Genomic DNA, 18,685 nt, shown 5'->3' on the forward strand with positions numbered 1-18,685 from the left:
CAATTATAGCACAGAATACGAAGTGTACAGTGAATCCTAGAGAGTTTTTGATCTCACTGATACCTTGTGACAATGAGTTTCACAGGTTAATTGTGTATGGTGTAAAAATTTATTAGTATACATTTCTATTTCCATAGCCCCTCCAGTCCTAGTCAAAAACCAGGACTTCATTGTGCTAGGTGCTATGCAAACAGAGAAGAAAAAGATAGTCCCTGACCCACAGAGTGTATAATCTCAATAGAAGATGCAAGTCAACAGATGGATGCAGACATAGAAGGGGGAGTACAAGAAACAAAAAGAGGCTATTGCTCAGCATGATTCAAGGTGATATCAGTATGCCAGCAATCTTACTGCTGAGTTTTTTTGTAGGCATCAGGGGAGGGATTTGAAGGAGGGTAATAAGGTAGCTTTGCAAATATTTACAGGGAGCGCCTCCCCAGCATGAAGGGCAGAATGGGAGGAAGTGTGAATTTGTTTTCTTTCATTTCCATTGACTGGCCCTGTGACAGACTGACAATATCTGGTCATGTCCTGTGGAATTAAGATAAACTTCACTGAATTAAGTTAAACCTCCTTGAATTAAAGGTTAATACTTTTTGGTGGGGTACATTGTATTGAAAAAGCAGCTGTGTGTGGTGTTGTGACACTGTGTGTACCTTCTCTCGTAGAGGGGAGAATGCGAATGTCCTTCCTCCCTTATCAGCCTTTTGAAGCCATTCCCCTGGAGAGAGGTAGCTCTGTAATTCAAACTGAATTCTCCAGCGACAAACAGACAAAGAAAGGGTTTTTTGATAAATAGCCTGGTTTTAAACTGCCTCAGGGCCGCCTTCCTGATCCAACAAATGGACAGCACCACTGGGCGACGGAGAGCCCCATCTCCGGTGGGAGGGTTGGAAGAACTGGGTTCTAAGATGAAGTTGTGATCATTTTATATATTTCTATCTTGTTTCCTCTGATTCATCTTCCCTCAAAACCAGTCTCTGGGTTCTTCATTCTCCTTTCATGTGGAAAACTTTCCATTCCAATAACATCTTTGTCACCTGTCTCAGGAACTCGAGAGCTGGGCCATTTTAAAATTCCTTATACATCGGTTCAGCTACAAATATTAAGAAGTTTGCAAACTTACCATGGTTTTTCTGGCAGGGTACGCAGACCTGAGCAGTTGGTGTGTGAGGATTTAGATTTTCGTAGCTATAGGCGGCACAAGCTACTGTAGATAGTAAAAGGTAAAATTGTAACATTCCCAACTGTGGTGTGAAGTGGCGCAGAAGGAAAGATGGAAGCCGGTAGGCCTGTTAGTATGTGACGTGATACTCTTTCTCCAAAGGAAGATGAGTTGAAGGATAGCCTGTGGTCATTTAGCCTGTGGGTAAGTGGTGCATTCATTAGTTCAATGAATATGATACACCAGTATTATACTACCGGTATGTAATAAGATTGTGTAACTCATATTGGCAGTGTTGAAGAGGAACACAATGCTGGTGTATGGTTGTCTTGTGATTTTTGTGTTGTTTGGAGGATGAGCAGAGATATCAAGTCACAAATAAGGTTCAGATTACCTTAACTCTGAATTTCTTTGTCTTCCCACACCATCTTTCGTAAAACCTTCAGTTAGAATGTATAAAATGGTATTTTTTGTTCATTTGCATACTTAATTTGGAAACCCATAATGTCCCTAAGTGTGGTGTGAGAATACTCCAGTGATTTCCCAAACTTTTCTCTTTTTTATGACCCCAGTGGTACTTTACTGTACATTGCTGGTAGGTAGAGGTTGTCCTTGTTTGCCAGTGTTTTTATATATCATCGCTGTGTTCTAAACATAACTACGATTCGGTAAAAGTCACACCGGTGAATTTTTGTGTAGGCAGCAGTATGGTTTATACAGTGCCTGATATTGTAATCAGACCATGTGGATATTGTAATGTCCTCGACAGGCAACGTGGAGATTAGTGTTCGTATACTCTACGAGGGATGTTGTAATCTCTGCATGGCCTAATTACAATCTGAAACCATGCAGATGCACTATCTTTCCATAATAACTTTGCAGTGTCCATGGTTCCAGGGCTTGACAGATTTACAAGACATCTACTAACCTAAAAGTCCAGGGGCAGTTTTCTGGTGAGAAATTCATCTCATCCTTACCTTTTGTCAAGCTGCTGGATTTGTGCTGGGATGCTTTCACGGATGCTATCCTTGAGTTCTGCTCTGTGGCTCCATCGTTTGCCTCTGTCTCTGCCGAGTAGGGGTCTAGTAAATTTGAAGGCCCTGTGCCACCTGATTGCTGAACGAGAGATGCTTCTGCTCCATTAGCTTCCTCACTGCCCCTCTCCATGGCTCCATTGTGTTAGTGATTCTGCCCTATGAATAATTCAAGACCCTGCCTCTGCCCCTGACTCCCACACGGCTCTTGACAGTTTCAGTGCTACTCCTAAGGTTCTGAATAACTGAAAGGCACCTGACCAGAGTGTTGCTAATTTCAATCTTTTACTGCTCAGGAGAGCTGTAAAAAAGCAGCCGTTGTCTTCCTGCAGACTTGGGAAAATAGCACTGCATCATATTTTGAAAGTTTATTTTTAACCCTCAGGGCTAAAAAAAATATTTTAAAAAGAGATCTTAAATCCTGTAAAAATGCATACTGAGCTGCCCCCCGCACCCTGTTCATCTGGGATTTTAAAAGATTAGTTATCAGTATGGAAAATTGGAAAACTAGCCTTAGGACTGCATAGAATGTGAGAGAAAGGGAAAGATAGCAGGGGGTAGCAACCGAGGGCTACTTAGTTAAACAGATGCAATGTTGTCATATTTCTGCTACATTCTTAGTAACTTTTACAGGCCATTCACGGTTTTCCTTTCCTCTTACAGTAATCTTTCTCTGTAGTCTGTTGTTTGTTTAGTTTGGGGTTTTTTCTCTTTTGTGCCGCCAGTTTTAATAGCGATGTAGCCACAGCGGCTGGGTTGGTATAACTTGAAATATCAGAGATCCCAGGATATTATAAAGTTATGCTGGCTCAGATGTCGTTAGTTTTGGTTTTACATTTTTCTGATAATATTCCAGTGAGGGGAGGGGAGTGTTTTTAGTTCGGGTGGTTTGGTTTTTTAAATAAAGCTTTGGGAAGAAATATAAAAATTGGCATCCCTTACTGCTGAGGATAATTGTTCTCTGACCTTTTAGTTTAAAATGAAATTCTCCCCGCATATACACAAAATTTGGGACATTTAATTTATACTCCCCAAAAATAGTAGAAATGAGCAGATAAACATGTGAACAAGTCATCTTAAACTTAATGTATAGTGTGTGTGTGTGAGACGTAACAAACAAGTGGCATATAAATTATAGAGTTTCTAACTTGAAGGTATTGATCACATTTTTTTTGCCATGAAGCTTATTCAGAATGCAACAAGTCGCCTACTTACAGATTCAAGGCTGTCAGTGTATCATTCCCATTTTGAAATCCTTCCACACGGATTTCACTGATTTTTTTTTTTTTTTTAATCTTACTTGTATTTAATATTTATAGATATGGTCCAGCGTATTTAACCAGACTTCCTTCTTCTATTCCCAACTGTTCAGTATGATCAGAAACTGCTGGTTATTTTGTATGATCTTATTATAATCTTGTATAAAGGCATAAAAAGAGCTGTTATAATCGTATGCCTCAGGGAATTCACATCATGTTACTCCAGAGTCTCTAGCTTAAATTTAAAATCAGTTTGAAAAAAGCAAATTTATTTAAGCAATTAATAGTTCTTTGGAGCAGGGACTCTCTTCACTGAGTGTGTGTCCAGTGCCTAGCAGAATGGGGGCCTGATCCCTGATTGGGGCCTCTAGGCTCTGTTGCAATAGAAATTAGTAGACAGCAAAGTCCGAAGAGATGAGCGCAGGGCTGAGAACCAAGCAACTCTGAGTTGTGTTATCCTTGCTCACAATGACGTGCTGTCACAATGACTTGTCCTTAGGCAAGTTACATCATCTCCTCTTGACACGTGCAAATTGGAATAATGATACTCCCCTCGCTTACTGGGGTGTTCGGAAGGTTATTTTAGTTAATTTTGGTAGTTATTTGAATAGATAACAGCCCGCATTTATATAGTGTTTTATTAATTATTGTTCTTTTTACTATAGCTAGACACCTGGAATTACCTGCTACATTTAAAGTTGCAAAACAATTTGCTTGATAGCGTCCTATTTTACCTGAAGGTGGTTATTTTATGGGCAGTTTTGAGGAAAAATCCCTTCAGTAATACTTTTGAGTTTGGGGACTGGGAGAGGGAAGAAAACAGAGGCGATTCCATTTATATCTGTTTATCTAGCACAATGGGGCCCTAACACAGTTTTAAAAAAATTAAAAAGTTGTATTTTCTTTAAAACAAGGATGCAGAAGAACAACTGAAGTTTAAAATGTAACACGGTTATAGTCCTCAGTGAGGGGTAAGCTCTTGTGTGGTTGGAGGGAAATTCAATGTATCTGACCATGCTCAATCAATATTTGTTAAGCTAGGACTTTCTCAGTGTCTAATGAAGTCTCACTTCTTTTCTGATATTGCTACATGTTCTCCCTGTCTGGCTTGACTGTAGGGCTCAGTCAGAAGAAGAGGCTTTTGGGACATGCAGTAGCACGAGAGAGATTAGATTGGAAGTGTCTCGCAGATATGCACCCAACAGAATCTTCCAGAAAGTTACTTTAACATCACAAGCAGGAGCAAATCTGTAAATGAAGACGAATTTGTGAATCCTGCCATTCCTGGGGGATAGAGTGGGTGGGGTTTTGTAGTTGTTTTGATGTACAGTATTATGCAAATTTGAAGCTTTAAATTAAAAAAAATAAGCTCTTATCTATTTCCACGAGGAAGATATAGCCATCTCAATAAAACTGGATAGAAAACCGTCTCCAAGCTGATGCCAAACAGTAGGAATATCACCTGTGTGAACTCATGCCGCTGCCACTCCATTTTATTTTTAAATCATTTTAGCTAGCACATTTTAAAGTTCTAGGATAGACAGGGCATGTTGTATTTTAACATGTATTCAATGTGGAGGTGAACCCTAGGGTTTTAAAATGTGTTAACTAACAATGGACACACCTTTCATCCTACACTAGACATACTCTGAATGAAATATTGCATCAGATCCTAATCAAGAGTTTTAAACGATGGCCTTGTGAATCACAGGCAATGCAGAGGGCACGCTGTGTTGTAAGCATGCTTATTTATTTATTCATTTATTTTAGATCAGGAAATGCAGGGATTAAAATTGCAGAAGCAATGTTAATTTGGCCACATTGCACATAGGGAATATTTTCTATTCCTGTTTTCCTAGTTAAGTAGTTTATGCATAATATTTATTGTACAGTACCGAGGTACCCCAGCGAAGATCAGGGGCCGTGCTGTGCTTGGCAGTTTACAAACATAAAATGCCATAATACCTACAGCAGTGATTCTCAACCAGGGGTATGCAGAGCTCTTCTGGGAGTACATCAACTCATTTAGATATTTGCCTAGTTTTACAACAGGCTACAAAGAAAGCACTAGCAAAGTCAGTACAAACTAACATTTCTTACAGCTATCGACTTATTTATACTGCTTTACATACTATACATTGAAAAGTAAGTACAATATTTATATTCCAGGTGATTTATTTTATAAGTATATGATAAAAATGAGAAAGGAAGCAATTTTTCAGTGCTGTGACTTTTTTTTTTCTATTTTTATCTCTGATTTTATAAACAAGTAGTTTTTAAGTGAGATGAAACTTGAGACTACACAAGACAAATCAGACTCCTAAGAGGGGGTACGGTAGTCTGGAAAGGTTGAGAACCACTGACCTAGAGGATATGCCATGCAGTTGAGTTGCATTTCTTGACGCACTGCTATATTAGCTATTTACTAGCTTAACTAAGCCGCCTCAAAACAAGAGTTACACTACAAAAACACGGTGTGAAGGATGTGACATAACTGTGTATTGTTATTGATTATGTACCTTTGATATTTTGCTCAACAATAGTTATTACATTAATATCCACTGCTGGTCACTTGCATTATCATTGTTACAAAAATGTAACATGAATTCTCAGCAAAAGTTTCTAGTGAACATGCATGACAGCCAGACTGGCTTGATAGGTTGGAACATCACTTACAGAGTCTTGGAAATCTGTCAGGTCAATAACCTGTGCTCTCTGAAATATTTGTCATTGTAAGTCTCTTGTTTTGGAAAATATCAATTGTTTAAACAGTCTGTTCAATAAATAACATACATTTAAACAGAACACAATAGAAAATGAACAGACCCTATCTGATTTACAAGGCAAACCAAACTGATCGGCTGATTAAAGGAACATCAGTTGAAGATCTAAGGCAGAATCCTTGGTATCTAGGCCCCATGATTAGAACACGATAATGAAGCAGCTGTGAGTGAGCAGCAGGCCACAATATCTCGTAGGTGATTGCTTCCAGCCAGCCACGTGCCGGCAGTGTAGCCCAAGAGACGGAGGAATAATCCTATGTACTGTGTCTATGGGTTGTTTGAGTTTTTTAAATGCTACTTTTAAATGTTACCAGTGTCCTTTTTCTGTCTGGATCAGCTTTCTTGCACCTCTGTGACAATGGAAGGAAGGAAACAGATAAAATACTGTTTGACCATTCCGTTTGACACAAACACATGAATTGCAAATATGAAATTCAGTCTGACTCTTCATCTTCAATGTTCTGTTGATGACTAGTTATCTCTGTAAATACAGTTCTGCCTGAGCCATAGAATCACACAGTGATCTAAACGCTTTGCAGGAAGAAGCATCAGTTTTAACTTGGCATTTCCTTGTCCATATGGATTTGTGTGAAAGCCAGAGTTATTTCACTGTTTTGTCTGGATAGTATCGTACTATATGGGGCAGTCTGAACATTTTGACAATAAAACAACACAACTGAAGAGTAGCAAAAATATGAAAATCATACACTTTGGCACTTCCTCTTAGTGGAAGACCGTAAGTGTTCTAGTTAGCACTTCTATTATCTTTGTGTTGCAGGAGAAAATAGAAGTGTGAGACGGTAAACAAATTAAAATGAATTTTAAACCTAAAACCATTCTTTACTCTTTGTAGCAAAAACATATGTATATGTCTAAGTACTTCAACTGTCTGAATTGAATTCTTAGATGAAAGTAAGGGAAACATCTCTAGCCTTCTGAATGTAAATTAAGGTTGCTGCATTTTTCATAGTAGATTTCCGTGTGTTCAGCTGAGTAGGTTTGCTTCATTTTTAATGAGCATTCAATTAGCACTGGCACAGGTCAATTTGATTTATTGCCCAGTACTTACTTAAGGAATCAGTACAAAAACTTGAGTTTAGAAAACTTTTGAGCTGTTCATTTTATATTCTGTTGCCTGTACCTATTAATTAATATACAGGACTAATGAAAACCACCAAAAGTTCCCTAAAGTTTTGGTTATTAAATTAAATATAATATTGAACACAACATTTGGAAAACTTTAAAGGCTGCTGCTCCTATACCAGCTGTGTTGAACATACAGCAATGAGAGTGGTGATATATATTAAACAATCTCTTCAACTTTGTACAAGACATACCTTCTGATGAGGTGTAAGTCTTAAGGGGAAGCAAGGTTAAAAATTACACTTTTGTATGAAAACTGTTTACCCACTAGTGGTACAATACCCTAGGATTAATGGAGAGGGTAATCAGCTGCTTCCCCTCTCTCCAGTTTACTTTATGCATTTGACAGCATTTTGTGTATAGTCAGTTTAATGGTTTCCCTATCTACTCAGTTGGTTCCCTTTTTCTGGATGCGAGTCTTCCACACAGCAAAAGAGAGAAAAAAAATACAATGTTTTTATAAAACCACAAACATTGGCAGTAGGACTAAGGGGCAAGTGAAGTACTAGAAACTGCTTAACTTTTTTTTAAATGGAATGGATTTCAAGTGGGTATTGTCCTTTTTATTGCAATATTTAGCACGCTTAGGCAGTAATCACCTCACATGTAAATTTCTTGCTCTATCATGAGTCCACTGGTACCCAGGAACATCTCATCACTGTATGTAGAATGAGCCACATGCAAATTAGTGGGAACATTTTTTTTTTAGGGGTTTGCCAAGGTTTCATTAGAAACGTGCTCTAATATTTATTTGAGGCTCAATCCTGCAAAGTTTTGAGCACTCTCAACTCCCCAGGGCTTTGAGGGAGAGATCAGCACCTTGTAGGATTGAGCCCTTGGAGAGGCAAAAAAAATCTGGAGTGGTTTAGTTTTTACTTTTCTGTGTGGCAGCAGGTTTTTGTTTGTGTGTCTAGCGCGTGTCTGAAGTAGATAACAGAATACTACCACGTTGTTTGTCCACAATCTAGATTACAGCTTTTTGATATTTTTTTAACAGATTTTCCATACTGGAACCAAGATATTAGCTTGAAAAATCACTGCTGTACCGTTCTAAATGTCCTTTTCAGCTGTCCTATAAAAGACCTATCAGATACGATTATAGTTTTTTGATTTGGGGAGAATTATGTGCAGGGGAGGAAATAAGAATGTTATCTTATAAGAATCTGGAAACTGGAACACCCGGACATAATTATTTAAAAATATTTTTAGACTGAATCATAGGTAATGACAAATGGGAACTGTAATATACTGGCAGATGATTAAGCAGTGTTCAGCAATGTAATATGTTTAGCATAGTATGCCAGATCTTCTTGATTGTTCAGTGAATTTGTATGGTAATCATTCTGTTCAAGCAGTGGTTTTCATCCAGGGGTAGGCAGAGGTCTTCCAGGAGGTACATCAACTCATTTAGATATTTGCCTAGTTTTACAACAGGCTACATATAAAGCACTAACAAAGCCAGTACAGACTAAAATGTTATACAGACAATGACTTGTTTATACTGCTCTATTTACTATAGACTGCTATGTAAGTAAAGTATTTATATTCCAATTGATTTATTTTATAATTACATGGTAAAAATAAGAAAGTCAGCAATTTTTCAGTATTAGTGTGCTGTGACTTTTTTGTACTTTTATGTCTGATTTTTTGTAAGCCGTAGTTTTTAAGTGAGGGGAAACCTGGGGGTCCACAAGACAAATCAGACTCCTGAAAGGGATACAGTAGTCTGGAAAGGTTGAGAGCCCCTTCATTAAAGGACACCATCAGACTGATGCTAAATATGTCTCACCATAGTCGTGCTTTAAAATGAGTGTCGCGTTTGGAGAAAGATATTAACTTTCTCACACAAGGAAGAGCTGCAGCGTTCCTTAAACTAGCTTTTATAAGACACACTTTAAACAAATCTCACCTGAAAATGTGAATTTAACACCAAGACTGAGACATAATATAATTAAATGTGCTGGCAGAATAATGTGATTGAACAGTGCGGCTGTTGGTTCCCATTCATGTCGTCCCAAACTACCAGTAGTAAGAGCACCCCCACCTTTTTGGTAAATCATTCAACAGCAAACAGGGATGAGCTGATTACCCAAAATTAGAGACCAAAGACTTGGAAATTGCTGCGGAGAAAAGGCCACTATTGATGATGTACCATGATAAAAGTAATGACCTGTTATAAGAAGATCGAGTCCCCATTTCCTAGTATTCCAGCATTATAGTATTAGGTACTTGTACTGTTTTTATTTTATAACACATTTCATGGTCTCTTGTTGGACACTGTGTGTTGTAAGATACTCTCATTTAATCTTTGATGGGCATATTACAGCTCAGCTTTTCCTGACTCAGTAGCCAGAACAGATGCAGCATCTGCAAAAGGAGAAGGATCCTAAAGCAAGCCTGGTTGTTTTTTTGTTTTTGTTTTTGTTTTCCATTTTGTGAATATATAGTAATATACCAAAACTGTGTTCAATTAAGGCTCTATTTTTCTCTTCGAGATGGAGATCAAAACAAAATACTATATGTAATCTCTGAGGTGTGTAATTTTTCCACAACCCCTCAATAAAACACATTCAGTGTTTGCTTAATTAGGTGAACACTTCTTACATATAAACTTTTAGAGTCATTCTTTTGACAATGTTTTTTGTTCTGTTCTGCGTTATTTCTCACACATCTTTTAACACATTACAATACTTGGCAAAAATAAGTCCTCCCAGCTAACATACTGGTGTTCAGGATTTAATTTAAATGTGATGGTGGCAGGGCGCTAGAAGCAGGGCTGGGCTAGCCCCTGCTACTGAGCCCTCATTAAGGGTAGATGGGAGCCAGCTGAGCAAGCAGGGCTGGAAGGAAGGAATTAGGAACAGCTGTAGAACCTGGGCGGGCTGTAAAATCTCCCAGGAAGGGGATGGTGGAAGGAAGTTAGAGGCAGGTAGCCATAGAGAAAGAAGCTACAGCAAGGGAAAGCTGAAAACCCTCTTGACTAAAGACTGAATTGGTAAGACCCCTGCGACTGGTAAGAACTGGCTATATAGAAGGTGGTGGGCAACTCGGTGTAAATAAAGCGCACTGGTGGAGCAAGAAGCTGCCATCTGGAAGTGATTTATGGGGGCCGAGGACCTGGACAGCAAGGGGGGCCGAGGGCAAACCGCTACTCCTGGGGACTTGTCCGGGACCCTGAAGCCAGCGATGGAGGTTGGTGGTCCAGGGATGGAGGACACCCTACAGTGGCTGGTAAAGTAGCAAGAAGAGATGCAGCAGGCGACACCGGGCTTCCAGCAGACCCACCACGCAGAGCAGCAGGCCTTACTGGTGCGGCAGGCCAAGCAGCAGAAGACCCTGCAGGAGTTCATCAGGGAGCAGGCCAGCACGCAGCAACGGCGACTACAGCAAGTGGGGAGTCCTGATGGGGAGGGCAGTCGGGCCCCAAGTTTGGGACTATGTAAGATGGGCCCAGCCAATGACCCGGAGACCTTCCTTGGAACTTTTGAGTGGGCAATCGTGGGCGCCAGTTGAGAGAGAGCCACGTGGGCCCTCCGGCTGGCCCCATACCTCACTGGTGAAGCCCAAGCATCTTGTATGGCCCTAAGCAAAGCTCAAGCAAGAGACTAGGAGGTGGTAAGGGCAGACATTCTTGGTCGGGTAGGACTCTCAGCACAGAAGTACAGCCAGGGGTTTAGGGCGGCCTGTTGAATTGGGACCGTGCGGCCCCGGGCCTGTGCCCAAAGGCTCACCGTGGGGCATTTGCAGGCAGAAGTGGGAGGCAGAAGAGAAGTGAATCCCTCAGAAATTGATGTATTCGTATCCCCTACCCGCCATCATTGTCGGTGAGTAGGTTTTTTTCAACATCAGTCCCTTCTACCATTACTAGTACTTTATACCACGCTGCTTCACTGTCATAGCGTCTGTACCAGTGTGATGTACAGGATAAAGATTGCACTGCTCTCCCACATTTCAAAATAAGCATTTCTGTTGGTGCTTGAAACCTGTCTAAGAAAACCGGCATTTTATATCGAACCCTTTAGCTGACTTTCTCACTCACTACTGCCCCACAGTGGGAAAAAAATTGCCACTCTTTATGCTTGAACAATTCCATTATTATGATGTTATCATCGCAATGCCTGGGAGCCCCAATTGTGGACTTAGCCCCATTGTCTCTCTCTCTCTCTCTCTCTCTCACACACACACAGAGTGTGTACCTGCTCCAAAGAGTTTACAGTGTACGTGTAAGAGGAGACCATGAACGGATATCGACAGGTGGGAGAGTAAAGTGGGACAATACTGTTCAGCATGGTAGGCTACGGCCTCCAAACAGCAGCAGCCTAACTGGTGTCAGGTTTTGTATAGGCATCAGGGCACAGAGGAGTTCTGATTCTGGTTACTAAAGGCCTTGGCCCGGTACAGGAGGCTAGATCCTCACCTGGTGTAAATGGGCATCGCTCTGTTGGATCTGGCTGTGGATTTGTTCCTCTGTCTGTACAGCGGTCGCAGAACTCGCTCTAACGGACAATGGTAAAAACGTGGGTGGTTGGCCTACTCCAGCGCGCCCACCGTTTGTAGCGGCTGTGAAGCTGTGCTGGTGCTAGACCAGTGCTATGGAAATTCCCTAGAATTCCCAGTGTGGGTGTAGCCTGGAGTTTGAAATCATACTGAATATTGGGACGATCCCAGTGCCGTTGAGTTAGTGACGGACCCACATATTCTTATAAATATTGTGGCAAACAGCCGGCTTCTCCTTAGTGGGTCCCACGCCTCCACCCCTTGTAGTGGGCCAGGGAGTCCCCAGTAACCCCGTCTACCAAGGGAGGTACCTTGCTCCAGCTTCTCTCTGCCAGCTGGGGCCTAGGGTTTTCCCCTTCTCTGGCTGCAGAGAAGCACCATCTCCTAGCCTGGGGGAAGTTTCTCCTCCAGCCGCCACAAGCCTTCTGGCAGCTTCATTCTCCTGTGCTTCCCCCACCCCCCTTTAGGGAAGTCAGGGTTTAAGTACACCTGGACTAGCCCTTCATTGGGTCCAGCTGTGTCTCTAATTGCCCTGCAATCATCTCTCCCCTGCTTGCAGGAAAAAGGGTTTTTGGCATTCTGGCCCTGGTATGCCCTTTTGAGGCCCTCTGGCCTGACTTTATCACAATATCTAGTCTGCAAAATCAAGATATCCCCACAAAAGGATAAAAGTTACAGAAAACTTTGCACAAAAGTTATAGAAAACACTCTTGATTCAGCTCACTGTTTTAAAAATATTTATCACAACATGATTCTGCTCCATATGGTGAACATATCTGTTATTTGATTAATGACAGTCTCAACCCTCTAGGTCAGTTCTTTAGTTACCACTGGTTAAAAGGGTTTTCTTTTTGTATTATTTTACTTATGCTAAGACTGGCTTTCTTTCTATGATACCGATACAATCAACAGTATAGTCTGGACATCTTTCAATCCAACCTTAATCCAAGGTAATTGAACAGCCCACACTAAATCACCAGGAAAAAAAAGTATTCATATCATTTGGATTAATTGATAAAATTGATATTTTATGTAATTTATCACTAATGATGACTTGCAAGAGAATACTTAACCTCAGTTATTATCCTAATCCTTTTTTCTTCTCCGAACACACTCAAATGAAATAACACCCTTCTCTTATTTTAAATAAATTAAATTAAAAATAGATTACATTGGTGACCCATTAAATTATCAAAAACTATTTTTACCTGTGATGAGTATTTGGACTTTGAATTTGCTAAATATACAGTAGTCGGGGGGGATAGTGACTAATTCACCTCAGTAATTCCACAACGGTTTGGTCCTGGTTTATGTCTGGAATCTAGCTGCATCATAAAGCTTCACTGAACTAACGGCCTTCAAATAGTAACTTATCAAACGACCCAGGGATTCTCGCCATTGCTATAAAAAGACATTTGGCAATAAACAGTTTGTCATATTAGAAGCACAGCCATTTACTAGCTATAAGATGCTAATATACTTCGCTTGAAAACTCTTGTACAATGTCTAGTTTTGTCAATATGTTACGTGGTTAAAATTGGATATCATAGAAGATTTCTTGTATCACTTTAAAGCAGGTATGTTTAAGAAACAGTGGTGATAGTTACGGAAATTATTTTATACGTCTGCAGAAAATTTTATCTGAGGATCTCAAGGCTCTTTACAAACATTAATTAAAACCTAGCAATATCCTTGTAAGGTGCGGTCAGTAATTATACCCATTTCACAGAGAGAAAAACAGGTACAGAGCATAAGGGACTTGTTGAGAGTCACTCAGTGAGTCAGTTACAGAGCCCATTTCCTGATCTAACCTTTTCATCTCCTCAGTTATAAATACTTTAGTTCAGCATCAATGAACTTGTTTAAAATTCTAGCTCCCATATGCATGGGAATGCAGTTTGCTGGCCTCAGTCTGACACTCCCTCCACCTTTTGTGCCTAGTAAGAAGGGGTTGGGTTCCTTCTCCTTTGATTCTCTTGCTGAGAGTTGGGGGTAGCAGTGCTGTTGCGGGCTAGATTGACCCAGGGCTGGTGACCTCCTGTGGAAGGCTTCAGCCTGTGGCTGGGATCCTGATTGGTCACAGAATCAAATTGATTGACATATTTAGGGCTGGGAAGGAATTTTTTTCCTGACTTGAATTAGCAGATTGTCAACAAGATATTATGCATTCTCCAGTGCATGATGGGTCATCATGCAGGATGTATGGAGTGGTGAATGTGATCATTATGTATATCCAACAGGTGACGGAGGTCACTGCAATTTCGTCCCAACTTGATTGGCAAGCTTCCTGCCAGTTTAATTAGGTTTTGTCATAGCCCTGGAGCCATTTCTGAGCTTGGAATAGCCAAATGGGTGGCCTTAAGCAATGTTAACAGTATTGGCTGAGAAGAAACTTTATTGCTAGCAACAAATATGTGCCCTTCCACATCCTGCATGTGCGCACATGAACCCTAGCTCTGTGGTTTGGTGTGCTGCACTTTCTGGATTGGTGGAGACACACACGTGCCTGTAAGCAGGACAGCTGCCTATAAATGTTATCTAGGAATCACCAGGAGTTTGGGTTACCCAGATATCAGGTGAGCGAATGGCTTATTACCATGTTCATATGGAGGTGGAACATATGGAGGTGCACATGCAATGGTATTCTTCAATCAACTTTTATGACATATATGCATTTAAAAAAAAATCTCAAAGTGTATTTATGTCTGATGCTGTAAGAGGGAATTCTGCTGTAACTGGTCTGATCAGATTATGAAAGGGGAGTAGAATTGCTCACAGGAAAATTACAGTCTAAATCTAAAAGTGAATGCCCCTTGTCGTAATGGTGGTCCAGATCTAAGAGTAAGCAGGCAATGGCAAAAGATCAGTGTGAAATGAAAGAAAAGGCTCTTTCACTGTATTACCATTTTGACCATTAGGAGGCACTAGACCAAAAATTTGATAATTAAATTGGTTGACCTAGTGCTTTCCTACGTGTGAGACTTGGGTCTGAGTCCCAGTCTCCTGCTCCTTGGATTGAGAAGAACATGGGAATACATTAAAAAAGACATCTTGTTCAGCTAAGCATTGTTGGTGGAGGAATGAACCTCACAAAGTTAAAAGTCATTCCAGTGACTGATTAGAGTGCAGCATTGAACGGAGCCTCAGTACTCCATGGTTGTAATGTGCTGAATCCTCTAGCATTTGTGTCAGGTAGGGTGCCCTCAGCGAAGAACAATTTGAATGGCGCAAATGAGGACATAGTGTACTTTGAATTGTTGTTGTGTTTACTCTGAAATTTACAAACACTTGTTTTCCTTTCAGAAAGAAGACACAGCTCCTCCAGCAAGCCGCCTTTGACCCCTCCCTCCTCTTCAGTATTTTCCGTCTTTTCGTCTTTGTCTTCAAAGAGCAAAGGTAGCAGTGGAAGTGGGAGCAATCGCTCGTCCAGTGGAGGTACTAATGCATCATCATCCAATTCCAAGTTGTTGAAATCACCCAAAGACAAGCTTCAGATCAGTGGAAACAATAGGTTAATGCATCCGGTACAGCATAGCAAAGTTCCCCACGATAAAGTGTGAGTATGTTCTTTTGAGAATGAATTTAAACGTTATCACTTGCACAGAAGCTGGGGCAAGAATTTGTAACTGTTTTATGTGTTTTGTGTGTTTGGTTATGAGAGATGAAATGCAATGTTGATCTGTTGGATAAGTTCTAGAGGAGATCAGCCTAAAGGCTAGGCAAACAAACAGCATTGTTCAAGGAGAAATCCTACAAAGTGCAGCTTGAATTCTTTTGAGTGAAGACCTCTCTGATACAGGTCCAGATCCTGTAATCTGATGTGCATGGTGTGAGACCTGGTCTTCAGTGGCACTTTGCACATAGGCATAATGATTGATCTGCACAATCTGACTGCCGTACTGGCACCATAATTTGCCGTTATCAAAACAGAGTGTCGCTCACTGGGTCTTTTGCCAAAATTGGGCCATCCCAGCTGTTTGTGCAATACACTATAACTGTGTAATACACATTTGTCCGTGTTGCTAAACCACACATCCTGAGTTCCTTGCTGATGCTGTAGAAACATTTCTGAGGAGATAGTGTAAAGAGGGCAGGAAAGGTTGATTTTCATCTTATGGTGGACATCAGAAAATAGCAGAAAACAAACATAAAATGGACAACTTCTAACATTTAACAACAGGAAAAGAGGCAGAATTATTACATATATTTTGCTGTGACTTGAAAATGTTTTGAATTGTTCTAATGGAACGCTTGTTCAGCAGCTTTGATAATCATAGCCATGGGGTATTACAGTTATTTGCAAATGGTCTTTTCCTTTATTTCCCATCAATAACAGCATGACTCCATCTGTCAAAGTGGAAAAGATTCATCCAAAGATAGATGGTGCACTATTGAAAACTGCTGTTGGTCCAACTTGTTCTACTACTGTGAGTTCCTCAGTAAAGACTGGCCTTAATTGTTCCTCAATACCAAAGCCACCCTTGCCTTCCCCTGGACAGATACTGAATGGTAAAGGTCTTCTCTCTGTGCCTCCATTTTTGGAAAAGAAATCAGAAGATAGTACAAATAATAGGAAATTCTTACATAAAAGATTGTCAGGTAATTTAAAAAAAATACTGTTTGCTATCTTAATATTATTAGCCGTGTACGAAGATATAAATATCATCAAAAACATGTTCTTTTAAACAGGTAGTTGGTAGATTTTAATTACAGTGCAGAAAGTTGAACAGTTGAGTGTTGGGGTTGGTCTTAATGTTTTCCTATAAAGTGACTCATTCTTAAAGGGACACCATTAACTTGATGTCTAGTTAATTTTTTTTAAAATGAGTTGTCCGTGTGTTTCAGGTATTACACTTGCCTCTGAATGCCCCAATTTTGAGAAGTTTACAGTTGCATTAAATATCTTTCTCGCCCCTGTTGTTGTGTGAAAGACCGACTTGTACAGAGGAAATGGAACGACTTACACAATGTAAACTGAAACATAGGGAACTAGTTTTCCCTAATCTTTCAGTTACAGTAATTTTGGGTGTTGCTTATGTTAGATTTAAAAAATTCAGACATTACGAATGTTCAAATTGTATAGTGCCCTCTTAAGTCTGTTGTTATTTTTACATGAATACATGTTCATTTACTGTGAAGGACTTGATTCTCCTATGTCTTGGCACAGTCATAAGTGCAGGTCTGCATAGATCCTGGTTTCAACCAGTCAGAAACTAGTAAAAAAAGAAAATGTTTTTAAAATTCAGAAATTTCTAATATTTAGTATTAATTGCATGTGTCTTGAGAACTGTTTCAGGTTCAGTTATATATCTGATGATTAGCAGTCTGATCAATATTTTCAAAAAATGTTTTATGACCCCTCTGGTTTTACAAGAATGGTTTATTTGTGTGCTTTTGACAGAGAGAGAGTTTGATCCTGATATATACTGTGGTGTCATTGATGTGGAAACCAAGAAACCCTGTACTAGGTCTTTGACATGCAAGGTAGGACATGTTCTTCAGAATTAAATTGTGCAGTAAAGTTTAAATTTTCTGAGTATTATGACAGAAAACTGAACATCATTCAGCGTACTGCTAAACTTCAGTGATATCCTCTGATAAAACTTTGATGGAGACTAGTAAAAAACTTAATTGTGGTGGAAAAAATATTTTTTCAAAGTTTTAATTAAATTATGTTAATGTATAAAAATTGCTGTTAAAAAGCCTAAGAATTTGTACAATTAATAATCTCACTGTGAACATCTGTAAGTAGAGTCTGATGACTCTTCCACTGTAAAACAGAACAAGTTTTTTTTAAACAAATCTTGAATGTGAAATGTTTCATCTGGGATCAGAGAGAAGGTTTCGTGTGACAAAATTTTATTTATTTATTTATTTTACTTTTTCCATTTGCCCAGTAATTCAAAATATTTGTTTGGGGTCAACCTAAAAATTCAGCTATTCACACAGTTCCTCAGTAAACACCTATTGTAGGATGGCCGTTAAAAAAATGGTTGACACCGGAAAACAATGTAAGAATAATATAAACATATCCTTCATGGGAGTATTCGGGCCTCAGTTTTACCTGTCTTAAAATTGTTAGACATTTTTGCTGGGGAATGTCTCTTGGATTATAAAGAGTAATTTTTTTAAATCCACCCATCACAAAGAAATTAAAAATATAGTCACTGCTTATGTGAGAGCTAGACAAAGCAACATTTTTCCCATAGGAGAACCACATCTATAGCAGATTTGAAAAGGTGGTTGTATTAAACTAAACTCTGCTGCCCCCATGGACTAGTAGTTTGATGTTGCTTCAATTCACTGAGAACTACTGTCTTTTCTGAAAAGTCCTTATCTAAAGAGTCTGTGTCTAGTAAGTCAGACTCTGTACATGAAACATCTTTTAAAAAGTTTCAGTCTGGTGACCTCTGGCTCTCACCACCAGTTGGAACAAAAGCTATCACTTTTTCCCTGAGAAATTAAAGAAAGTAAAGACATGAATTGTGTGTGATCTTGGAAATATTTAGCTATGCTCCTGCACTGCAGCTGTGCTGCCAGCAGGGGGACCACCAGCTACCTAACAGATCCACCACCTCCAGCACTAGTGTAGACATAACTGATATTCATGACAAGGAAGGAAACTTGAAGGTGGCGTCTCCTTGAAAACAAAGGGGACAAAGCTATTGTTCTCCTAAAGGAAAAAGTGTCAAGCTTCAGAAAGAGGATTGTGAACAGTGGAGAATAAACTAAAAGCTTTAAAGAAAATAAGAGCATCCCGTAGAAATTCCTTCCATTCTGCTTACCCCCTCAAAAATATCGTTT

At 39.8% G+C, this 18,685-nt stretch overlaps 1 protein-coding gene across 7 annotated transcripts in view; it reads left to right on the forward strand.

Annotated features, from left to right (window-relative positions):
* The window catches only part of ATXN7 (ataxin 7), a 127,200-nt gene that overhangs the window by 94,598 nt on the left and 13,917 nt on the right, over positions 1–18,685 (forward strand). For all 7 annotated transcript variants that reach the window (XM_067541633.1, XM_067541640.1, XM_067541629.1 and 4 more), the window contains 3 exons: positions 15,185–15,437; positions 16,218–16,480; positions 17,283–17,365. In XM_067541633.1, the coding sequence (XP_067397734.1) occupies positions 15,185–15,437; positions 16,218–16,480; positions 17,283–17,365 (599 nt within the window). The remainder of the gene's footprint in view (positions 1–15,184; positions 15,438–16,217; positions 16,481–17,282; positions 17,366–18,685) is intronic.

Source organism: Emydura macquarii, unplaced genomic scaffold (assembly GCF_026122565.2).
Source record: "Emydura macquarii macquarii isolate MOO-44397 ecotype Brisbane River unplaced genomic scaffold, CSIRO-AGI_Emac_v2 contig_71, whole genome shotgun sequence".
NCBI lineage: Eukaryota > Metazoa > Chordata > Testudines > Chelidae > Emydura > Emydura macquarii.